General features: G+C 33.8%; 1 protein-coding gene across 1 annotated transcript in view; it reads left to right on the plus strand.

Annotated features, from left to right (window-relative positions):
- The window catches only part of LOC117124850, a 44,280-nt gene that overhangs the window by 5,831 nt on the left and 11,370 nt on the right, over window positions 1-27,079 (plus strand). Inside the window, exons 3-20 of the mRNA XM_033271187.1 lie at window positions 562-594; window positions 1,446-1,570; window positions 3,624-3,691; window positions 8,831-9,030; window positions 11,505-12,385; window positions 13,163-13,230; window positions 14,625-14,806; window positions 15,178-15,573; window positions 15,966-16,152; window positions 17,316-17,581; window positions 17,855-18,000; window positions 19,092-19,251; window positions 20,126-20,251; window positions 20,441-20,599; window positions 21,386-21,508; window positions 22,267-22,438; window positions 24,650-24,837; window positions 25,495-25,608. Coding sequence (XP_033127078.1) covers window positions 562-594; window positions 1,446-1,570; window positions 3,624-3,691; window positions 8,831-9,030; window positions 11,505-12,385; window positions 13,163-13,230; window positions 14,625-14,806; window positions 15,178-15,573; window positions 15,966-16,152; window positions 17,316-17,581; window positions 17,855-18,000; window positions 19,092-19,251; window positions 20,126-20,251; window positions 20,441-20,599; window positions 21,386-21,508; window positions 22,267-22,438; window positions 24,650-24,837; window positions 25,495-25,608 — 3,594 coding nt within the window. The remainder of the gene's footprint in view (window positions 1-561; window positions 595-1,445; window positions 1,571-3,623; window positions 3,692-8,830; window positions 9,031-11,504; window positions 12,386-13,162; window positions 13,231-14,624; window positions 14,807-15,177; window positions 15,574-15,965; window positions 16,153-17,315; window positions 17,582-17,854; window positions 18,001-19,091; window positions 19,252-20,125; window positions 20,252-20,440; window positions 20,600-21,385; window positions 21,509-22,266; window positions 22,439-24,649; window positions 24,838-25,494; window positions 25,609-27,079) is intronic.

Genomic DNA, 27,079 nt, shown 5'->3' on the forward strand with positions numbered 1-27,079 from the left:
GGATAGATGCAGTAGGTAGAAATAATATAGTGCTCAAGTATATAGGAACATGTAATTTTAAATTTTATCAAACGTTAAAAGTTCATAGTAGTTGTATGAAGAAAAAGAGGTCTCTGGATGGAATCGAACCCACAATCTCTGTGACGTTCAAAAGTGTTGCAGGTGTGACCAAAATATTTGTGTAATAAAGCACTAATATACTGTTCCGGCATTATACTGTATACCAGTATGCTATCAAAGGTCATAAAATTGCAAGAGGTCTGATTGTCCTGATTTTGTATGCAGGCAATGAAATGAAATACAAAGTACTACCATTAGATGGGTGTGGGCGCCCCATTATAATTCAAATCTGATTTGAATAGCATCCAAAATTTCGAGCAGGCATTCTTCACTAGCAGCACACATTCGACAGTCTCTAAGTCGTAGTAGTACAGTACTTTTCTAGATAGGATTGTGTTTCAACGAATCCCGAGAATCAGACCTCTTTCAGTTGTATACTCTTTGATGGTATTTTAATCATTAAATTTTCCTTCATGTTATCTTATTCATTGTTTTTTTTAGTAAGCAAAGAAGGCAAAATCATTGGAACTAAAGGTAATTTCAATATATTCAGTAAATACTTTTATTCTTTAATTTGCACAAGACCCAAAATGTTGGGAAACAGAATTTTGAACATTTTCAGGATTGCATTTTAATATAAAAGGACATATTTCTGTAAAATATCAATCACTAAAATCTAATTGAAAAGTATATTATAATTGTTTTTAAAATAAAATCTTGCAGTAATATTAAACCTTACCTTTTCTCAAACCTTTTATATGGCTGATATTCAATGAAATAAATATTCATAATTTTGCTAATACTCAACCAGTTTTCAAATTAACAATATTTTAAAGATGAATTCATGAAGAATACCAAAACTAATTTTGAACTTTTCCTACAAACGGCTGGTTTGTAACATTTTGTAACTTTGATAATTGCATGACCTGGAATCTTTCTGTATATCTGCTGTGTGAGTTTCGAAACCTGAACATTTGTAACCAATGTACTTACCTACAATATGTCTTAATGTGTCCTGGTTGTCAGGTATAAGCAGTGGAGTAGCAGGAGGCTTCCGGAGGGTGCAGTGTGCAAAAGATCGACATTCCATGTTTTTTGAATAATAATAATTGTCATATCTTATCTTACCTCCCCCTTTTATATGTTAAGTACAGTATTTGGTTCTTTCCTACAAATACAGTAAACTTTTCCGTGTTAAAATAAAGATATTGATTATTATTATTATTATTATTATTATTATTATTACCTACAGTATCAATAACTATCCATCATGAGTTTAATCATCTGTATAAAATTCCTTTTGAATCAGTATATCAAATGTAATTACTTTTATTTTGGATTTGAAGGTTACTATTACAGTCCTAATATTCCATTTAATCTTTCAGTCCCACCGCTGACGGATATCATTCTAGTCGATGCACAGCTAACCTTAGAACAACAATTTTTAACACAATATGATGATCCTAATAGCCAAGAGTATCAGGAACTTGAAATGAAATTTATAAAAGTGGTAAGGTTTTTGCTTTTTAGAAATACAGTACCATAATCGGGGGGGGGGGGGGGGGGGGAAGGGGGGGGGGGGGAGCTTAAGTTCCCCATTGGGCAGGTCAAGCGGCCCCCGCCCCCTCACTGGCCAGAACTTGTCAAGCAGTGAGACTGAAAAAACAAAATTAGGCCTACAGTACACCAAACCAACAAATGGCTGGAAACGACACTATCAGACTCCAAGAGTGCCATTTCTGGCCATCCAGAGGTTCCCCCCTCAAAAACCCTCCCCCTGGCTTGGGCATAGTACTCCTCCGATAGCACTGTGCACCAAAGTTATTTATATCACGCTTAGCAACCCTTTCCCCCACTGTCGGACAGCTAAGACCCCTAGAAAATGTATCCTACAGCTGTCACTCACCATAATGAATTAAATAAGTTTAAATATAAATTTGTGACATAAACCAATATAAGCAGCCAACCAGGAGAAAAACTATGAAACAGTTCCTATTTTTCCAGTTCCAAAACATTTTCCAGCATACAGTAGACCTCAAAGCTAGTACATTCATAGTTCCAGATAAGTTCCTATTTTTCCAGTTTCAAAACATTTTCTAGCATACAGTAGACCTATAAAAGCTAGTACATTCATAGTTCCAGATGGTTTTATTTTTCCAGTTTCAAAACATTTCCCGGCATACAATAGACCTATATATAAAGCTAGTACATTCATAGTTCCAGATGATTTTATTACAATATGATAAAATGATTCAATTCGAGTAGTCCAATGGCTGAGTTGTTTAAACAGTCGCCACACCATATTGGTTATTATTACCAAAGACTTCTAACTGTTACCAGGATAGGAATCTGGCTGGTTTAAGCCGTCTGAATTAGCTTTATGTGGGGTTTTGTTATGCTAATGAGGCAAATAAGCACAATCTGCACATGCTCAGAAAACCAAAACTTTCCTTAACCACACCATGGCCACACTGCGTATCGGGCTAGGCGTACAGCTATGTAAAACATAGCAAAATAAGGCTACTAATTTCACTTGGCATGCAAATCAATCATACTTACACACTTAAAAACAAAATAATCTACCAATAAAATCACCTGCAAGTTAATATATAAGGCAAGTATGTTCACAAATTTGATTTTAAATTGATGTGATTTTGTTTTGTAGTATTACAATGAACATCACATAGGCTAGCCTAGGCCATGTCAAACCGCTAATAAAAATGCAGAAAAAAAGACCCAAAACAAAATAATTAGAATGAAGTTATCAACTAACTAGTGCATTAAAATTATTCATATACTTACTACTTGCCTATATAAAATTAAAATGTATTGCGCACAAATGCCAATATTTTGATTTAAATATGCCTTTTCCACAAATCGGTAGACGTCTTGAAGTGATGACAAACAGCCAGTGGTGCGTAAAAAACAAAAATAAGATAAGCTAGGCCTAGCTGCTGTATGCCTAGCCGATACACAGTGTGGCTAAGGAAAGTTTTGTTCTTCTGAGCATTTGCAGATTGTGCTTATCTGGCTCATTAGCATAACATTACCACACATGAGGCTAATTCAAGTTAGACTTCTTAAACCAGCTAGCTTCCTATCCTGGTAACAGTTAAAAGTCCTTGTTATTACAATATGATCAAATGATTCAATTCGAGTAGTCCAATGGCTGAGTCGTTTAAACAGTCTGCACCAAAAGCCATGCATATTGGTTAGAGCATCTGGCTCACATGGATGAGTAAGATTCAGTTTTTGTTCAACAAGAAATTCTCTACTAATTGACAACAAAATACAGAAAATATGAATTTAGATTTAAAGTTAATTAAAAAAAAACAGAATATTCAAAAGAAGGAGGCAAGTGCTAAACAAAAACATGCATGCAAAAAGAAAACAAAAACAAAGAGCAACAAACAGCATTGTAGTTCTTAAAGCATGTTTTTTCAGTACACCTTCCTCCATGTACTGAAGTTATGCATGTGGAATATAGTGCCGTCTTATGAATACCTGCAAAGTTAGACCAAGGAATATACTGTTACGTTATGTTATTTTATTTCATATTTCAGATGGATGAAATTATTTTGGCAAGTAATTATAGTTTAGCATATATCGGCACAACAGTTGTTGATTTCAGGTAAACAGTTAATTTTTTCTATGGGATAAAGTGTATATGCTTATAGCATGTTTGTCATAATAGGACTAATTCAAATAATGCACCGTTGGGTCCCAGTGGCGGATTCATAGCTTCATACCCACCATCTCACAAGTAGAGGGCTGGTCGTAAATGAAGGGACCATAATTTGTGATTGTTCATTCAAATGGAAAACAACTACTGTAAAACCAGAAACGAATTGATAATTTTGGCTGTTTTAGCGACATTTAACTTTCACGAATTGCAAAAGCCCAAAATTTTATTCATTAGAGGAATACCATACAATAGCTAAAAATATTTTATCGTGAGTCCTAGGCCTAGGCTAGATAGGCCTACAGGGGCCTACAGCCACTGTCTAGGCTACAGTAGCTAGGCCAAGCTAGGCATCATAAGCATGCCTACCTCAACTGCTCTAGGACTTAGCTGGCCATCCCAGGCACAGTTAATTATGACAAAGACAGGAAAGACACATGGAGTACTCATTCATATGATATTCCTAAATTTTGTATGGTATTGATTAATTGATTGATTGATTGGTTTTGTATGAATTGGTCATGTAGTTCGATACAACGAAAGTCGCCTACCAAGAAACATCCTTTACGGTGAACTAGTGAATTCACCTCGACCTCATGCACGTCCGAAGATGCCATTAAGCGTGACCTAACTGCTTTCAATATTCCTTCTGCCACATGGGAGACCATGGCAATCAACTGAGCTTTGTTGCGTTCTGAATTGACAAATGGTAGCCAATACTCATCTAATGTGTATGTTGCTGAATGTGAAAGACTACGCAGTCTTCGTCATCAGCAGAGATTCAAAATTTTCTTTTATAACTGATATTTGTTTATTATTGTTTTTCTGTGTTTTTGGACCTGAACTCATCGTCTGCTTTACGGGAAAGGCCATATATATATATATATATGTATATATATATATATATCTTTATATTCAAGCATCCTACCATCCTACCATGAACAATGTTTATCAAAATGTGTGTTTTATTAACAAATTATTTTCCTGTAATATTGATTCAAACATCGTGGTTATGTCGTGGTATAATAATAATAATAATAATAATAATTTATTGGGAAACTACACTTTTAAAACAGTGGCACATTTCACATGATAAAGGTGCGTCCATAAAAAATAATACTTCAAACAGAATACAATATTTAATGGTAGCGTATTTGATCTAAGTTTAAATTTCAATGCAACCCCCTCAAAGTCTGTTTTATCAATAAGGTAATGTTGTAATACAGGATGGGGTGTTAAGGATGCATAAACTGAGAGGGATGATTTATTTTGAACATCATCTCTCAATTGATTAATCCAAATGTCAACCAATTTTCTTAAAATAAGCGTTTGAGAATAACAACATTCCTCGTTATTAAGTAGTGCATTGAAAATATCTCGCTTCTTAAAATAAAAAAAAATAAAAAATAAAAAATATCATTTATACAATATAGAAATTTATATCTTAAATCTTTAAAATCAGAATTGAGTTGGCAACATAGCAAGAAGTAGAAATTTGGGCCAACAATGTGTGCTCATTTCAATTATCCTGCTGAAGTATTTCACACGGGCAATTTTATGTAGTTCATTGATGGGAGACCATCCGAATTCCCCATACAATGCGGCACTAGGTGCTTTAAGTATATAACGCGCCCTTTGAAGTTATAAGCGTTCCAATTTTGATCAAGATTGCTTAAAGTACACCATACAGAACAGCCATAATTTATGGAAGGCCACAGAATATCTCCATAGTAAACTGTTAAAATTGTCAAAGTTACTAATAATTGATTTTATATATGCAATTAATCTTTGACCTTTTTGGATGACATTATTAAATTGCATATGGTCATTTAATTTCCGTGATATAATTACACCCAGATATTTGTAAGATTCTGCTTCTGTGATATAACCCTCCCCTAATTTCCATTTCTTTTCTTTATTAACACGTTTTCCCATAACCAAAATATTTGACTTGTCAAAGTTAAAATTCCATTCTTATGCAAATTTACCTGCAATGTCTAGCATTTTTTCCATCTCGTTTTCAGTGTTAGCTAAAAGCACAACATTGTCAGCCCAAAATAGGCTACCAACCCATATATCATTGATTCAGGTGCCAAGATCATTTGACTTTGTATTTTCGTAAATTCATTAATAAATATACTAAAAAGTACAGGGGATAACACACATTCCAGTTTCACCCCTTGATCAATATCAAAAAAGTCTGTGTCAATTGATCCAAAATAAACCTTTCCCTTAACATTTTCATATAATTTAGTGAACTCGATAAATAATACCTGATCTCCAAATTGCTTTCGTTAAACCATCCCTCCAAACACTATCAAAAGCTTTATAATAATAATAATAATAATATTTATTTGAAACTTCACTTTTAAAACAGTGGCACACGATAACGGTGCGTTCATAAGAGTATAACATACAGTATATAATCAAAAATAAAATAACAAACGTTAACAAATAAATTCAAATGCAGTACAGAATTAAAACACAGTGAGTAAAATGACAAACAATAACTCTAAAATTTAGATCATATTAAAGTATAAATAGATTAAAAAGGTACTTAATAAAGCAAATCTCAGCGATATAAAACGACTTGTTTAAAATTGATAAAGAGTTAAAATTAATCAGTTGACAAATTAAAAACGTTAAAATTTTCTGTCCAACAATGTTTAAAATTTGTTTTGTTTCCTACTACTTAACACAGAGGTAAAAAAATTTTTGAGTTGCTTAATTATTTCTGGTTCATAATTCTACTTCTAGTTTTCCAGGCTCTTTTTAGATAAGACTTACACATTTTATCAAATATAGTACCTTTCCTTATTATTTCTGTAATATTTATACATTTCATTGTTGCCAAGCATGAGACAGGTTTTTGTTTGGAAATCCCCAGAGATAAACCAATTCCAAACAAACTGTCCATCAATCATTTTACACAACATGTTTTCTAACCTATTAAATTCATCTATACGTATATCATTAATTTTATTATTCCTACATGTAAATAAAAAATGAATAATATCCTCAGTATCGGATTTACATAGTGTACATATCTCACTGATGTCATTAGCTTTTCGAAAGTCCAGGAAGGCAATATAGGTGTTTTTCTTTTGCTGGAGTAAATATGTGGTATGTAAATTAGTTTCTTCTTAGTATCCCCCGTAGTGGTTGTACATGTGCAATCAAATGCAGTGATGACCAGAACCTCCCTGATCAGTATACTTACAGAGTAGGTTCAAAGAGACCTAGAATTTACAAATTTTTCGAGTTCAACATCGGACTTTAAGGTCAGAATAATTATCGATTCAATAATTGAAATACATAATTTATATATATTTAATAAAATCCACCAAAATAGTTTCAAAAGATACAATTTTTTAAATACTGAAGTTGTTAACTCTTCACTAACATGTTGCAATTTGTGGGGATTTATCATTTAGGCCTATGCCCCAGTCTACATTGCATCGACATCGGTGAGTTTAGGCCTTGAAATACCGACAATTCTTGCTTTTTATTGTTCATTATCATTTTTAAAAAGTTAAAATTAATTTCTGGTGTAATTCAGTGATTTAAATTGAGAAAAATATCATTTCTGAAACTGATTCGACATTCAGATAGTACTGTAACCTTTCAACTTTGGTACATTCATGATGATTATGGGATGTTCCCGCGAAGATAGTCTTGTAAGCCGCCCTGTAATACTAGACTAGTGGAGATGAGTCTCGGTGGAATATTGGCGTGGACAAGCTGCATCTTGCGGCCACGTACAGTAGAGTATGAATAAACCCTTTTATATTCAGCATTGTGTCACTGATCGAACCATTGAACTGTAGTGTTACAGTATCTTTTGCACTCTCCAATACTTAACAGTACTTCAAACATAGAAAATGTGACCTGAAAATTATTCGCGGCATGAAACCTTCGTGAATCTGAACCATTTGCGAAAGTTTTATGATTGCGAAATTTCTTGGTTTTACAGTATTTGAAAAAGACCTAATTTTCTATCAAATGATCAATAATCTCTTATGTACAAAACCATTATTGCTTCTCACTTTGAATACTGAATCTAGTATGGGGTAGATCTACTCAAATTGAAAAAAACAAATTACAAGCGTACTGTACAAAATAGAGCGGCAAAAATTATTCTGAGAAAAAGAAAAGATGATTCAAGTGCTCAGGCCTTGCAGACCTTGAATTGGGAAAATTTAAAAGCAATTACCATGCATACAATTTTTTATAACATGGCCCCATCTTAATTGACTGAATGCTTTACATTTAAGGAACAAAATTATTTAACCAGAATAAAAGATGTCTTAAAGGTTTGCCCTCACACTGAATATAAAAAGAAAAGTTTATCTTACTGTGGTACTATTCTTTGGAACACACTGGATATAAAAAGAAAAGTTTATCTTACTGTGGTACTATTCTTTGGAACACACTGGATATAAAAAGAAAAGTTTATCTTACTCTGGTACTATTCTTTGGAACACACTGGATGAATGTGTTGAAAATTCATCAAATGTTAAAATATTTAAAACACTTTTGTAAAATTTGTGGTTTATGCTTCATTTTTATATCTCATATTTGTATATAATGTTGTCTTTATTGAGTCTCAGTAACATCAAATTATTTTTCACAATTGCATGAAAAATTTACACCCTCAACATTACACAAGTTAGATGAACTGAAAATGCACAGACCTCAGCAGGGTCTGTGTTCTATGGTAAAACACTGTGTGTGCGCTGAACCGTGGAGATCTCTAGGTCCTCGGTTCAATTCCCATCGCTGCCTCTCCTTGTGTTTCAGCTAGAGAGCTGAAATACAAGTTACAATAGCGCACCGTCTTTCGGATGAGACGTTTAAGCCGTTGGTCCCGTGTGCATTTATGACCCATGTGCACGTTAAAGAACACAGTACACTCTTCGGAAAAGAGTAGGGGATTGTCTCCCGGTGTACTGTCCAATCACCACCAGAAGGACCCCACTGGAAATAAGTCTTCTTCTAGACTTTCGTGGGTTATCCTTGGTGTTTACACCGAATAAATCCAATCCAACTATGTTATCTTAATTTATCTTTATTACTTCCGTATTCCAGGAATGGAAGCACCATTGTTGGATTTAATCTTAATTTCAATGACATTCCACCTCATCTCGATAAAGATGCTGGGTCAGAAGAACTCAGTAGCAAAATACAGAAAGATATAAGTCATGTGATTAGTGATGCTGTTTATGACACAAATTCTACAATAAAGTCAGATCTGAATGTCAAAGACCAATCAGTGATGGTTAATGAAGGTAACTTGGCTATTTTATTACTTATTTATTTATTACGGTATGAAAGATGAATGCATAAATACAAAAATGGTAGCATGAGGCAAAAAATTTCTGTATTGCAAAAAAATTGCACATTAATTAAAATACTTTTTAACAATTATTAATACTATAAAAATAGATCTAAATAAATTAAAATATTTAAATCATTTCGATTGAAAATGCTGTATGGTTTTTATAAATACTGAAATGGGTAAAGAAAGTAATTTACAGAAAGCAGCCCTCTTGCCAGGATTTTTTTAAAGAGTGGCGGAATTCCAGAAATTGTCCAAAAACTTATATATGTACACTTAACTTATGAAGAAACAGAAACAATTCATCAAAACTAATACCTACAAGATGGAGTCTGTTATATATACAAAGATGCATACACTAAGTGTTGATGTGGATAAAGATTTGAACACCCTTCTCCCCTCCCCTTCCCGAAAAAAAAAGCCTCCCATCATGGTTCAGTCTCCTATAAAGTTAGATGATATAATTTTGTAATCATGGTCGTGTGTATGTTTGCTGTTGTGTTAAATAATTGCTGCGAAGCAGCCAATTCATATTCTTGACAGCAATTTGACCTCTGAAAGGTCATTGTTTGTCAAAAACAAGGGCCTAAGACGACTGAAAAGCAGAGTTTCCTTCTTTCGTTCTGCCGGTAAAATCAATTACTTTAGGCGACGTTTGTAGAATAACCAACAGGTATCAACGTCCGCATGTCGCCCTAGCCTTATCCTACTTTAGGCTTAGACTAGCTAGGATGGTATAGGCCTAGCCTTGAAGGGACGAAGGTCCCGATGAAAAACAAGGTCGCTCCTTGAAAGCTAACATTGTCTATTTAACATCACAATAATTCATTATTAGACCTATATTTGTTTTTTGAATTGTACTCCACAAATCTCAGCCGATACCTCGCACAACTCGAGTAACGTCTCGTATCTATTGTCGTGATGTCATGGCTCTCTGGCTCACACTTGCGATGTCTCGCACTTGTGATCAAATAACACGCTGGCTCGTACTTTGGCAACACTCTTTGGCAGTCAACTCGCTCCTAGAAAACCCGCCCTTGGAAACTTGCCCCATAAAAAATGTACACTTCCTATGCAGTCTTCAAAATAAAAATTGTAACCTTTGGTAATCAACTACATTTTCCACATACATAGAAATTTTTGAAACTTTATTAAAAAAAAACCTAAACCATAATTCACCACTATAGACACTTTTTGACAAAAATGAAAAATTACTTTGTTACCCAATGAGAAGTGTTCTAATATAGACAATGGGTCGTGTCTCATATTATTTGTTATATTTTTACTATTCATTATTTTCACTGGACTCGCATAAATAATTTTGTTCGAAGAACATTTATATGCAGTTGTACTTCGCAGAACTTCATTTGCAATTTTTCAATTTCTAGTTAATATAATACTATACAGTAGAAGTGGTAATTATTAGTTGTGTAAAAAAAATTTTAAAAATAATATTATTAGGAACCAGCAACATACTGTTGTTCTGACTGCAGTCCATCATGTATAATATACGGTTATTTGCAGGAACAGCTGGAGAGAAAATAGGGTCATGATCCAGTGAACAATCTGGGTAATAATGCAATGTGCAAAGCAACGAGTCAGTGGGGATATATCATTTTCTTTTCTTACTTCGTCCTTAAACCATAAATGATATTTTTACCAAAATCTGATGATAGTTTTGATTTTAGTAGGGAGAACTAACACAACAATTTAGCCTCCTGCGTGTGTTACGTATTTAGTGATCATAAGCTCAATAAGATCGGGACTATGCTAAAGATGCTTCGATATTATAACTGTCTCCAAAATAGAGATCGTAACCTTGAGGGTACAGTGAAGTAGGTCAATGTTACAGGCTTGCCTAAATATAAAGTTAAACTAGCCTGTGCCGAATATTTTTTGGTTATGCTCGTGCACGGCTGGTTGCTCACAATTTTCTAGGCGGTACTATCTAGGCCTACAGGTCCTCCCTAAAGTTTAACGCCATGTCCTCCGAATCGAACATGTATATACAGATACAAGATGAGACTTAAAATAGCAAATTACGATTGAAAAAAAGGGGGTCGCCTTATATGTACATACATATTTTAGATTTATTATTGTTCGTCTCCGTTTATAGGCAGCTAGATGCAGTATCAAGACCATAAAAAGCAGAAAAATTAGGAATTCCTACAATGCAGCAGGGGGTCGTATACGGCCGACATCCGAACATCTAAAACTCGGGGGTTGTCTTATACAAGGGTTGCTGTATACGCGAGTATAATGCTATCTTGAGGTCAAGCGTGACGCGCAACCATTAGGAGAACTTGAGCATTGCTTGAAGATCCTATAACATTTTCTTCCATTATAATTATTCAAGTATCATATCTTTAGTACTTATATACTTGATAGTATTTTCATTATTGACACTGCTTTTTTAATTTAAAGTACATGTAGGTATTCAACCTGTTACAATGGCAAACACAATTACATCTAAGGCAGCCATACCAACAACGTCATCTGTTTTCAGGTCTACGAAACTGAAAGGTGTGTTGTCTACACTAACGACAACCATTTCAGAATCTGATTCTACCCATTCATCTAAAACAGAGTTTCTATCAACATTTGTCAGCACTCCATTAAAAGTATCAACCAAACCTCAGATTGTATCTACAATATCACAAGCAGAACTGATGACGACAGAAACAATGACAACAGCTTCAACGATGACAACAGCTTCAGTAATGACGACTGTTTCAAGTGAAATGAAAGAAACTACTGAAACAACAACAGCAAATAGTCAGACTGCATTACAGCTTACATCCACTCCCACAACAAGAACTTTAACATCTATGCAAGGAACAATCACTAATTCATTGGATAAGCAAACCACAATTGTTGATACATCAATTGTTAATGAATTAACCTCTGAACTAATGGAAGGTCAAACAACAATTAGTGGGACTACAAACACTCTTGAAGAAATTCAACCTACTACTATCGTAGAAAAAACAACCCTACAGACTAATGAAGTACTTACAACAGAGCAACCAACAGAGCAATTTACAACACAGCAATTCTCAACAGAAAATCTCTCAACAGAAAAGGTAACAACAGAGCAGTTCACAACACAGAAATATACAACCGTGCATTTCAGAACAGAACAGGACACTACGTCACCTCTTGAAGAGTTGACCCAGTTTCCAGCTAATTCCTCAGCTGCAATACACGTCCGTGGGTCCATGTTGCTAAATGAATCCTTTCCAGAATCTCTAAATAACAGGAATTCCACCGATTACATATCCTTAGCAGGAGCTATTGGCATTGGGGTATGTAAACTATTTCACTTCAAAATCAATTTACATTTACCAATTGTTTCTTGAAATTTCTTTGTTTTTTCTGATAACTAGGTTTTCTGCTGTTTTAACTTAAAGAGTATTGAGATTTTCTTTCATCATCATCATTGTCATCATCAATATCAATATCATCATTGTCATCAATATCAATCTCATTGTCATCATTGTTATCATCGTTATTATTATGAGGGGCGCCACCGTTTTTCGATCGCAGTTTTTTTAGCACCTACAGGACAAATTTGTGTTTCTTTGTTTGAGCCATCTAGGCAGAGGTCAGGAATTTGCGCCAGGATGGGGTGAATGACCCATTAGATTTTTTTCACAGATTTGCCTTTTCCCATTTTTATTGGCCTACTGTATCTGATATACCAAGAAAAATTATGCATGGTTTATTTTGGATTTATAAAGAATTTGTTTTTGCTGAAAGAGGTCAAATATATATTTTCTAATTTAGGTTGGGGTTTCAGCATGGGAAAGTCATTGTAAAAAGTAAATACAGTGAACATCTTCTTTGAGACACCCCTATTAAGGGGACACATTTTCGGCTGCAAAAAGAGGGAAAGTATATCTTTTAACACTATGGCCAATCCCTATTCTGGGGACATCCTTATTAAAGGGACACTTTTATTTGGTCCCAAAGGTGTTCCCTTAGTAGGTGGAACAAACATAGATATACTTTAAATTGAATTTTGTACGATAATACATTTTTTCATTGGTTTCACTATGAACTTTGTTAACTACTCCATTTAGATTGACTGTTCCTTACTGCACAGCAATTTGAAACCTGTTTATGCAGGGAACGATATTACACAATTCAAGTAAGTGAATCCATTAGAGGCTGTAAACGAAAATCATTTCTATTTATTTAATCAACTAAGTTGTATTGAAACAAAGGAATGTTTGTGACCCAATTTTTGAAATCATAAATTATTGTTACAAATACACTTAGGCCTATTAGTCGGTTACAGTAGTTAGTTTTCCATCAGAACCCTGTGATTTGGATTAATCTTAGCATGGAGGAAATAATTAAGGAGGAGATTGTTTGCAGTTAGGATTAAACAGACACAGTGACATACCGACAGTCATACAAAGTTAATTAGTTATTGTGATAACAGAAGATTGACACTTTCGTAATCTGTTATTTTTGCATGTATTCATGCTCAAATACAGGTGAGCAGACCCAGGCCATGCAGTATAGCCTGGCCTAGGAAATTTCCTAGTTAAAAAAGACTCAATAAAAAGACCATGTTTTAAACATGGAATAAGGTAGACATTCAACACAGACTACAATTAAAGCATTATTTCCGTACGATATTACTGTGGCGGACCAGCAATTTGAAGATAGAAGAGGGGGAGGGGCGGCAGGAGGGACTTTTACAGACCAGGAAAATTTATGATTATAGCACCTCTAGTTGGCTGGAAATGACACTCTCAGACTTAAATTTGAATATGATTTTCTTTTTTTCTCCACTTTTAAATTTTGAAAAATTGCACTCTCATACCTTAAATTTTACCGGTAATTCTTATCAACAATACAAGACAACAATTATTCTTCTTAATACAATTTAAGGGGACAACAATTCTTCTTCGTAATACAATTTAAGTGGGTGCGATCGCACCGTCCCCTGCATCCGCCCCAGCATCATTGCGAGATTGCGTCAACGAAACGTGCTCTCACAATAAATTTAGCCTCTGATAATCGTTGCACCCATAAATCGATGGAGTGCTTACTGAGATGGTTACGAATTGTACAAACAATTGCGTTTGTACTCACAAACATTCCTTTGTACTTGTTCGCACTTGGAAAAGAGCACAAGTGAACAGACAAAAATTCATGACAGTCATTCTTAATTGTTGTTGTTCTTTCCACTTGCTTTGGAAAGTGGTGTTTTAACAATAGAACATTGTTTAAAAGTGTGGAGGTGGGGGAACTATTGATACGATCCCCCCAACTTTTCAAAGTGGGGGAACATGTCCACCTGTAACCACCGATCGGCGCCCATGGTCGGTGCTTGCACAAAGACAACTGCAACTGATAACAGATGTTCAGCGTAATGTTGTAGAATAAGCATTTTCATGCTGTTTATTGAATTAAAATTAAGCGATAAGAGCAAACCATCTCCTTCCTAATTATTTTCTCTATGATTGTTAGTGTGATTCAGTGGATTTGTTCATTATTTGTTAACAGTAACCATATTTTGTTGTGTTTTAGACCTGGTTCAATCATTGCTATGTTCACTGTTTATATATCAAGCGCACCATCTGGATTTAACAGAACTACAAGCCTGTCTGAATACTTAATCAATAACATTGAGGATATAATAAAAGAAAGTATCAATGGTGGTATTTTTGGAAACTTGAATATAATAAAGGATAGTGTTACAATATATGAAGGTAAATACCATATATATCAAATTATGTTTTATTGTAGATACCCAATATACTAATATAGATTATGAAGGTGGTAATTAACTGTACAGTTAAAAAGAATATTTTTGTTAGTAAATCATTTTAAAACTGTTTATATTAGTAGATTCTTTGATATGAGATGATATTTGGTTTCAAACTCTTGCCCTGTCAACTCATAATGAATTCTCTGTGGAAAACCTGTCACCTCTCTCTGAAGGCGAGTATCATACAGATGCCATTAGACCACATAGATCTCTATATGGTATAATGTAATCTCCAGGCACCTTCTCTCCTACAACTGACTAAAACACTCACACATATATGTGAATACCTTTCTTATATTTTCTACATTTTAGTCTACAACTCTGCAGAAGTTCCATACAAGTGCCAGAATATCACATCAGACTGTTGTAAGAATCTTCCATACCAATCTGCCACCTTTCCAAATTCTTTTGCTAATTCTCCAGAGGAAGCAGAAAAAATTCTAAATGTTTTGAATGGGTCATGTCATACTAATACTGCCTTGTACTTGTGCAGCATTGTGTATCCGCACTGTCCATCTGTTGATGCAGAAATGTTGCTGCCATGTCAGTCATTTTGTGAGGATTTTGTGGCAGTGTTTAACAGTGAGACGTTGCTGGAACTTGAGTCTGAAACAGGATCCCAAATATCAAACTGCACTTACCTAAATGAACCAAGCCCTGAACAACCATGCTTTACATTTGGCGGTCGGATTCTAACACAGTCGTCAGGTAATATAATGAAATGACAAATGTTGATACAGTAATGGTGATACAATAATGATAATTTATAATTATAATTAATAACAATGATTACAGTAATAATCATAATGATGGTAGGGGTGATAATGATATTGATTATGCAGAATCCAATTTTTAGGCTCAAATTCTGCCCCTGTGCATTTGGGGCTTGATCCCTCCTTCATTCAACCAATTCTTTTGGGCTGTGTAGGCCCTTCTTAAGAATATTTTTTATACATTAATCTAACCCTCATATAATAACTTCCGCTAGTGTATGATACTCAACTTTTCTAATTGCTTATACAATTTCATAGTTTATGTTGTCCTACCTTATTTAATATCGAATAAATATTATTGTGTAATGTTTGCTGTTTCAATTATAGCTGCATTTAATCAAGAGATATGTAGCACACAGCCACTACATTCTCCCGCTAGAGCAAGAGTAGTTGGTGGCCAGGATGCAACATTAGGAGAATGGCCTTGGATGATATCGCTACAACGTTTTACTTCTCATCAATGTGGGGCAGTTTTAATTGCTCCGCAATATGCTTTGACTGCTGCACATTGTCTGTGAGTATCTCAATATTGTTTCCTATTTTTATCCTCATTTATTTTAGTTGTTAGCTTTGCAGCAAATCAACTTTTTATTTACTGCTGTCCACACTTGCATTCTTGTATCAATTGGCAATGCCTATTCCCTACACCATATGTCAATGATATAATATGCCTATGATTTAGGCTTTAAGTTGAAGTTTTCCACCCAATCTAAAGCTATTACATGGCCCTCCACCCACCCTTATTAACCCACTTTTCCATCCTTATATTCCACTCTTATTATTTAGAGGTTACCAATGCAGCCACCCTAAAAATGTCTCTCACTCACCCTTCGCTTTCTTCAGCAACAACACTGCTACACGTGCTTGTAATTTTTTTGTGTTAAATTATATGAATATGTTTTATACCGGATTGGTCTACTTCGTGAATACTTACATGGATAAATCGGCTAATTGACTCACCAAAAGAGAGAACACCCCTCAAAAATAAAAATGGTAAAGTCGGCCCTGGTGCCAAGCAGAAGCAATCTCAACCATGCGTTATCCTCATTCTCTTTTGAGAGATCGTGAAGTTCATGTTGATAAAATAAGAGTCTCTCTTTTATTTTAAGTGTTTAAGCTGTTGAATGCAGCCCTTGAATTCAATATTTCTTGGATATATATTGTACTTTGGAGTATGAAGCTTGTGTGTTAAAAGCCAAGCATGCCGAACTTGAAATGTTCACAATGTCAGAGCCCTAAACCAAGCCCCAAGGGTCACCCTGTATAAACATGGTTTTAAAAAGGTGGACAACCACTAAGATATGTGTCGACGTGCTCGTCCTTGTAGTTTTGCCCTACGAGATATGTGGGAGTGGGCCTCCATCTCGTTTCGTTGCCATTCAGGTGTGGCTGGCGTGGTGCCGGATGCGCCGACTCCTAAAGTGGACTTTGTCTGTGCCATGTCACCAACCTGTTTTAGCCACGTCTGCTATATCCACAGGTTCTCCTCCGGGGCCTTCCCATGATTTCCGGGTTTGGCTTATCTCCCGAAGTATTGGCGGTCATAACAGTAGTGAAAGTGCATTGTCTGTGACTTTCTGTTGAACTTCACCTTCCATGCCGCCACCATCGGCCGCATTCATTCCTCTGGAGCAATTGCTTTGTGTTAATTAAATTGTACGAATATGTGTTTTACAGTGGATTGTTTAACAGGCTGGAATTGGGTACTGTCTTCTTATCTTCAACTACATCTCCTGGAGAACAGAGGATTGAAGTAGAAGAAACATTTGCCTATCCTGAGTACGATCCGCTTACGCTTGTAAACGATATTGCAATCATCAAACTAAAGGAACAAGTTGAATACACAGACTATGTGAGACCTGTTTGTGTCTCTACCAATACATCACAATTTCAGGCCAACCAACGATGTTATGTAACTGGATGGGGTGATACTACAGGAAATGGTATGTTTACATTTGAATTGGTTTGGTTGATTGAATATTTGATTACATTTAGGATCTGATTGCTGCACAATAACCACTAACAGACACAAAGATAATTACAGTATTTAATAATTTCATTACATCGCCATTTTCTGAAATGGTATTTATCATTTAGTATGTTTGAATGAAAGCATTTTAAGTACAGTTACATGCCTATTGTAATGTTACATTTACTTAGTTTTTGACTTACTGTTGTCAGAAATTACTTGAGTATTAAATATACTTTTTATCCAGGTAAATTGCCAGACACTCTTCAAGAAGTTTCCCTTCCTTTAGTGGACATAAACACTTGCGCATCGCGCTACACTGTCTATGGTGTGACCGTAGATGAAAATGTAGTGTGTGCTGGATATCTGGAAGGAGGCAAAGATGCTTGTCAGGTGATTTGTTGATATCTATATAGACTACCATAATTGTATATGTTCATTTCGTAATAAATACTAACGTAACTATAAATAATTTCATTATTTTCAAAGAATATTAAACATTTATCAATGTTGATTTTTTTAATCTTCTACATCTGCCCATTGAGCAATACTTATTAAATTGTCATTTAAGCAACTTTCATTACTATTTCTATTATTACCAATTCCATACAGACATGCATCATCATCATAAAAACTTACATGATATCATGTAATATCATTTACATACTAAGAATAGAAACAGACCAAAATTTATTCTTGAGGAACACCTGTTATTATTAGTCTGTCTCTTTTCCCTTTTCCAATTCTTGGTTGCCATTCCATCACTTCTTTTGGTCCAACTTGAATGGTTCATTCTTGCCACATGTCTGATTTATCTCAGTTTTGCCTTTGTTATCTTGACTATATGGACAATTCCACAGTAACTAAATACAATCTGACACAGATTTGTTTTTACAAAGGACAACATAAACTATTAGTACTACAAGGTACTTTTGTTAAAAAAAACCTTACTGTATATACAGAGTGAGTTTTTTTTGTTTTGAAAATCACTTTCTGTTATTAAAAAAATTATATTAATATGAGAGGGAACTAAATGACGGAAATCTGACATTTATTATACATTTCATAAATAATCTTTGAATTTAAAGGCCATATTTTATTTATTGCTTGCACAGAATTAAGAATTTACGAAATATTTTGAGTTCTCTTTAAAGAAAAGTCCTGGATCTTTTGTTTGTTTTTTCATTTCTATTTATATCATTACAAATAGTGTAATATTTTACCAAAATTGTTGCATAGGAGTATCAACTCTCACAGAGGTCTGGTTTATATCATTCTTGTGTCCTTTGTTGTGAAGGAGAATGATTTTTGCTTGATTCCGGGTATTTGGTATCTTATTCTCCTTTAAGAATTTGATTGTATAATTCAATCACCATTTGGCCTACAAACACAACAAAATGATGTATTTTTTGGTATACATCATGAATAGAGTGGTCTAGTTTTACCCAATTATATTATGGTAATTGTGAATGTTTCTTTCAAAGGGAGATAGTGGTGGTCCACTTGTTTGCCAAGACTCTGCTGGTATTTGGCAGCTTTATGGGCTAGTTAGCAATGGCGTAAGCTGTGCACTACCAGATCAACCTGGAATTTATACTCGAGTACCCGCATATTTGGATTTTATAAATCTTGTTCTTGGTGGGGGTAAGTTCTATATTACTTTCATATTATGCATGGGCAAAGTCCCCAGAGGCTTATTTAATTTATTTTACAGTCTTATATAATATATAAATTTTGTTCTTTTTTATGTTTTTAATTGTATTTTTTATGTGTTCTATACTATATATTCTTGATCATTTTAATTGTGTTTACTAACAATCAATTGTCTAGTCAGGTGTTGAGTACACTATAGGAAATAGAAGCCAAAGGAGCCATTATTTCTTGCACAAATTTTTGGGTTTTTGACTTTTTTTTTTTAATTGTATATTTTATATTTCTTACTGTATGTTATCAATAGTTTTTCAATTTTTCTGATGTTTTTAATATGAATTGTAAAATTGGGTACTCCAAATCTGCTTTTAAGCTGCTATTGTACAAATAATTTTAAATAAAATAAATTAAATACATAGTAATAAAATATTAAAATAATAGGACTTTCTTGTCCCCGATGAAATTATCCCAACTATGGGATGGGTAGTTAGGTGGGGTAGTTCTCTCCAGTGAGGAGCTCTGCCCACCTGGTACAACTACTGACAGTCATGAAGACTGTTTTATATACTTTCTGCACCATGATAAAATGTGCAATTATCTTACAATGTGTTTGCAAGCCTCTATAGAAAGTGTTAACTTCTTTAGATTTACCTTGTACAGTAATCAGGGTCATATTTTTGTGCTACTTTTTATAATGTCATTATTTTGTAAATTGTTTTTTCTCCTCTATGTATTTGATGACTACGAAAATATATTCAAATCAAATCAAATCTCCATTCTTTGCAACCGCTTGATGGTGCGATTCACTCTGCACTTTCAGGTAATATATTCCAATGTACTAACATAAAGACCTTTTTTTCCAAAATAGGTACTCCTAAATACAGATCATGTAATCAAAATGAGTTCCAATGTTTACATGGAACTTGCATCAATAAAGACTGGCAGTGTGATGGACACAATGACTGTAGAGATAACTCTGATGAACTTAACTGTGGTAAGTAGTGAAAAGTATAAAAAATGGAATGATAGATTGAAAAAATTAAAATACTAGAAAGAAAACAAAAAAATTGAAAAGGAATACTGTTTGTCAGCTGCCTTGACAGTGAGAAATTACAGGTAAATTTCAGCTGTAAGCACCTATTCTTAGATAGGGAACTTTTGAGTTCCAGGGTTCCATACAATTAATTTGGTGATACATTTTTGTGTATAGGGTGTTTAGCTAATCAATTTGACTGTGGTGATGGGGTATGTATCGTGATATCCTATTATTGTGATACTATTGCTGATTGTCGAAATGGAGCAGATGAACTAAACTGTCCAGATAGCATCACAGAAGTCCCAGGTAAGATTAGGTAAAGTTAATGGGAAAAGATTAACCAATAACTTGCATAGTCATGTGCTAAATTGAATATGAGTCTGGCCTATGAATAGTCGCAGCCATAGAGATGCGCTTAGTACAGTAGTTTCATGTTCACATCATTTTGATTTTTTATTTCATTTTTGCCATTATTCCAAACTTGGAATTTAACATTTTGTGCTGGGCTTTAGGGAACCGCGGCGGCCATAGTGCGGCACCAGTAGGCAGATGATTCCTATCCCACCTAACTCTAATGTGAGGGTTGCTCAAGGAGCCGAGTGATTAATTCTAATTCAAATTTGACACTAGCCGGTGATAAAACTAACTAAATATACACTGCTCTAACAGCCTAAAAAAATATGTTGGAGACCTGTGCAAAGTAGAACGTTCTTCTGGTCGAATGAACTCACTGAATTTTTCTTGAGGACCTGTGACGACCATAGTGCGGCATCAGTAGCAGATGATGCCTATTAATTCTCATTTGAGGGTTGCTCAAGGAGCCGAGTGAACTTCAATTAAAATCTGATGCTAGCTGGTGACCACCATCATGTTGGGCTTTGCCCATGTCTCACACTAGACACTCTCTGTGTCATTTCATTCATTGTTCATGATTCTTGTGTTGAATTGATTGTAAAATATTGAATGTACATTGCCTTTGCTCCAAAAATTGATAGCGATTGGTTAGACTTGTAATTTTAATTTTCCTTAAAATTGATAGCATTCTTTAGTAGCTAGGCATATTTAACAATTTCAATTATCTTTCTCAAACAGGTCTTTGTAGAGAGAATACGTTTATGTGTAATGATGGGAGCTGCATTGAAGGAAGCTACAAATGTGACAATGATCCTGATTGTCAAGATGGCTCTGATGAGACAGATTGTCTGCAAATGACTGGTAAACATAAGTTTTATGGTTATATTTTGGTTTCTTAAACTGTAAACAGAGGGCAAATATTATGGTATCAAATCTACTAATTATCAATCTTGAAAAGCTAGTATTTTTGACTATTTTATAAGTATTTTAAACTTAAATATTTGAATAGTTTCATCTGGTTTGCTTTATTACTCATTATTGTTGTAGAGATACATGTATTTAAAAAGAAATGCCAACCATAGATTTATGTTATGTTGGTTCAGTCAGGCTTCAGCAAAATAAAGTTATTTTTTTTATTTGAGATAATTAAAATCAAATATTTATGTAGGTAGGTTTATATATCAGGATTATTTTAAATGCAAATCAACATACAGTAATAACAAAAGCCAGTATCTAGCAGTTTTGCCACAAAATGTATTACTGGTTTTCACCACTACTTTTAGTAGTAAGCCAGTTTATATTAAGCCAGTTTATATTATTTTTTTATTTGATTTATTTTTCTTTAGGCATGTCATCCACCAAGGATTCCAATAGCGGATATATCACTGTTCTATTGGTGACAACCCTTTTTTACAATGCTTTACACAAACTAAATCTCAATATAAAGCCTGGGGAGTGGAGAGTTTTTTCGTTGTGGAAAAATTAGAATTGGGATCTTAACCACCAAGCTATTCAAATCCACTCAATATCTAATATGCAAATTTAAATGTTTTGGTCAAATTAAATACATATTAGGCAGTCTTTAAAATGAAAATAACAAATTTTGTGTTTCTTTGTAGAAGAGCCAGTAGTTTCACCCCAATGTTACAACATTACTAGTGTGATATGTGGTGATATCCTTATCTCACATAAGGCTCTATTCCCAAACACATATGCAAACAACCCACAACAGGCTGAAGAATTGCTAAACGAGTTTAGAAATGAAGCAAGCTGCCACCAGGATTCAATGAGGTACGTTTGAAAAAAACATAAGTTTCTTTGATATTAAATAGTAAAAATAAATTTTTTGTAAAAGTTCTCTGTTCATTAATTTATTCCATCAAGAATTAGCATATAGTACATAAAATCTATTAGTGATTTTGAATGATATTGATAGTTTTAAATCTAGAATTAAACTGTTAAAATTCTATAATAATATTTTAAGAAATGGGTTGTTAAAACTATGTTTACACAGACTAAGACCTTGATAAAATTGTTTTAAGAAATATTTTTAAGCGTTAATATTTGATATTTTAAAATTTTAAACAATCATATTTATATACAAAGCAGCTGTTACTGTGATGAATATATACTGTTCTATTCTGTTATCTGATGAATCTTCTTATCTGCATACTGGTATTCTTTACTGATTAATAGTACAGTTGAGTCCGCCAAATTCGACTCTGTTTAAGTCGAAAATTCGCGTCTGTCGAATTTTTGAAAAAGTCCCAATTCTTTCCTATGTATTACTGTGTAAATTGTTTGTTTAATTCGAATTTTTATAAGTCGAATTTCGGCTATATCGACGGAATTTTCCTGTCCGGATAGGCCGATTTTAATGTAATTTTAACCACACAAGTCGAAGTTCCAAATTTAGTAGCCCACGTGGGAAAAATACACAGCCGTGGGAAAATACGAAGTTCAATCCTTGTTGTACGGCAACAAGTTAGCCATGTCAAACTAACATCTCGGACAGCGCGCTCTGGAACTTGGCTCACATGATCGTATGTCGTAAGTTGCAGTCTACTGTCATAAAACAGACACCCCTCCGGACCGGCTCCAATGTTCAGTTTTTCGTCCAGTTTAGTTTGTAAAACTTGTACTGAACCCATTTCGAACAAGATTGTTGTAGTCAGGGCCTAGCTATTTAATTAATATATCAAAGCCCTGGATTCTTTTGACTGCCTAGCCTACGCAAATTCAACACATTATTTAATAATACGTCAGTACCTGTTGTTTTGCTGTACTGCTCAGCAAATTTAATTATTACCAATAAAACTGATGCGACTTTTATTTCGTTTTTGCGTGCATTTCTTTAGGTCTGATTATGTTTTTCCAAGCACACATTCTTCGTTGGGCAATGCCACTTGCAAATCGCCCAAAATTTCATTGTGCGTGACAGTAACAAGCTTGGTGTAATCAAGAATGTTTTACTTAAACAAATTTATAAAACAAAACAAATAAGAAACCCTCATGGTATATTTTAGAGTCAAATCTAAATAACCCTAACAAATTATATTTTATTTACAAATTTCCACCGTAATTAAATTAGCAACATGTTTTGAAAAGCGTCTTGAGTTTAAAGAATGAAGTGCATTTGAAATTTACACCGACAAATCTAACGAATTTGAATTAGACGTCTACTGAAAAGAGTAACCAGTAGAAACTTGCTTTGTTAAGTTCCCTCTTTATTGCAGGTTGATTCCAAATGGTTTTTAAGGATTAAAAGCAAGAATATACACCTATTAAAACATTGGAATGCGTAAATTTCACTTCATAATTAACCAAGAAAACGTCTACTGGTGTGTCGTGTTAATCAACAGATAATCTCCATGGCAATGCGAGTATAGCTAAGCGTCTCATTTTCACAGCGTCTGGTATGCTCGTTGTTAAACGATGTCTATTAAACTATTGTCTGGTTTTTAGAGTGGGTGTTACCGTCCTGAATTGGACAAATCGTCCGAGATTTGGAATAGGGAGTTCATGTTTTCGGAAAGTACCGGTATTTTATTAAAAGAAGAATAGGAATGAGTTTGGGACTTAAGAAAATGTTCGGTTTTGCGTGAAATTCGATTTTGTGGGCATTGAGTACACATAGTATTGTTCTATGTTAATATTTTTTTCCTGAAAATGTGCAAGTCGAAATCTGTATAACTCGAACTTTTTATGCCAGTCCCATTAGATTCGACTTAGGCGAACTCGACTGTAGTAGTAATAATCATAATGTAGTAATAAATATCATAATGTTAATAATAATAATATTTAATAATAAAATGAATACTAAATGATGATTATGGGTTTGATGTTCTCTTTCGTTCCCTTTTTACTGTAGGTGTGTAATTGTTTTCTGAACTTGATTATAAATAAATTTATCAAAAAAGGATACAATTAAAGGTGGCTAACACCACTTCCTAATACTATTAATCAAATTGATTCTGAATAGGGACTCGTTGTATTTTATAGACTTGTTTGTGCACTTGTGTATCAAGGGTGTGAAGATGATGATGAAGCTCCAGTGCACCCATGTGATGCAATGTGCGAGGATGTACTTTCAACGTGTTCTCAATCCTTTCAAGCTATAACACAGAATAACAACCTTTTTGAAATTTCTTGTTTGGCCTTACCAGATACAAACTGCTTATCTGCACCAGGTATTATACCATCAATACTGACAAAGTATTTCCAATTGAAAAATTGGCATTTTAATCTCTTAAAATTGGATTTTTAATTTTGGGAGTTTAGTTAATCTATGTCTTTAGACTAAGAATGTTATTATTCTGCATGTTAATCACACTAGTTGTATGTATGTTGGGTTAGTGCCATGCAGTGCTTTAATCTGCGATGCTGTGAGTTGGTCTAAAAATTTTAATGTTTGCATTTAACATATTGTGGTTAAAAAAAAAACATGTTACTGTAAATAGACACTATACAAAAATAGGAAAATAAGAATTCAATAATATACATATTTATATTTATTTAATAAAATACATTTCAGTCCACATACCCAGTATAAAATATGTAGTGTACAATTAGGCATATATTTTGATTTACTGATTGTTTATCTTTACCTTTTATAAGGTGTTGTAGTGGTTTTCTATGTTCAAACAATCATTGTATATGAAGCAGCTATTATTGTAATGTTACTGTAAATAAACACTACAAAAAATAGGAAAATAAGAATTCAATAATATACATATTTATATTTATTTAATAAAATATATTTCAGTGCAAATACCCAGTATAAAATAAGTAGTGTACAATTAGGCATATGTTTTGATTTACTGATTGTTTGTCTTTACATTTTATAGGGTATTGCAGTGGTTTTCTATGTTCTAACAATCATTGTATACGGAGCAGCTATTACTGTGATGAGTATAATGACTGTTCTGATTTATCTGATGAATCTTTCTGCAAAAATACAGGTATGCATTACTGATTAGTAGAAGTAGTGGAAAAACTTATTTTAGATAACCTATTTTAGATAAAAGGTAAAGTCTAGTTTCATCACATATTTGTCCTGGGAAAATTAAAAAGTGTTATGTACATTATTTGCATTTAAGAAAAAAAGAAAAGATTTTTTGTGGTGTATCTGTGTGCTTGTGGGATGTGTGCAATATTTTATGTACCTCCAGCCCTTTTTCTTGACATGAAAACGGCAATAATTGACACTAGTCAATCAAATAATTTTAATCGAAAAAACTCAGAAAATATAACACAATCACTCACAATGTGTTTGCATGAGAAGTCAGATTGGAAAAATATTTGTATTGGTATTCCGCATGGATCCACACTGGGACCACTGCTTTTTACAATTTATGTTTAATTCTCTTCCAAACGGTATTCATGTTAATCTGTTATGTGCACTGATAAAACCACTCTTCTGTGTAGTTCATCAGACCCAATTACACTTCAGAATAAATTGAAACTTAATCTAATGAAAATCATCTGACATTAAATATTAAAATAATAAATTTATGATTTTTGGAACAACACATAATATGGTAATAACATTGATGAAAGAGTTTATTCTTTTAAATACTTGAGTGTTACTTGGAACAAACACATTGATAGCATAAATGTTTCTAACAGGTGTCATATCCATCATATCAGATATTTTGTGCCACAATTTATTATTTACTTTTGTTTTACCTTTATTTAATTATTGTTCTTATGTAGGGTTCAATTGCTTCACTCAATTATTTAATAGTCTACTATACAAGTTCTTTTAAACACCTTAGAAGTTACTTTATTGTGATATTAGAACACTGATTAATGATATTTTGAGCTTGTTGAACTGGCCAACTCTGAATAATAGATGGAGAGATAAATTATTATTCATAACTTTTAAATCCCTCCAAGGACTTGTACATCCCTATTCAATTAATATGTTTGTTTTTCTCGAAAATAATCATCTTTTAGTGTGAGGGAAGTATGTCCAGGAAAATGGACCAATTATTATTAAGCACCTATGAACTGGAACCTAACTTGTAACAGGATTTCCTGAATTTCAGGCGATATACTTATATTTTTAAAAATGTGTATGCAAGTTTGTAGACAAATGATGCACATTTGGCTCATATTCTTGGTAATCAATGCACACAGTTTAATATGAATGACAGTTCCACTCAGCTGTGATTCTTGGTAATCAATGCACACAGTTTAATATGCATGAGAGTTGCACTCAGCTGTGATTCTTTATTAACAAGCAAATTTGCAAACAATGTACACGAAAATGACGTTTTAAAAAGTTTTACAAACATTTTTTTTACTGGTCCTGTTTTTAAGTTTTTTGGGCAGTAGAAAAAATCCTTTGTAAGCATAGAATCTGTAGAGGTCTGGTTTTAAATATTTATCAATATTGAATTTGAGTTTGTTAAAACCTAAATGTACAAA

This window comes from Anneissia japonica, unplaced genomic scaffold (genome assembly GCF_011630105.1).
Source record: "Anneissia japonica isolate Jap-2015-1 unplaced genomic scaffold, ASM1163010v1 scaffold652_len952628_cov199, whole genome shotgun sequence".
Lineage (NCBI taxonomy): Eukaryota > Metazoa > Echinodermata > Crinoidea > Comatulida > Comatulidae > Anneissia > Anneissia japonica.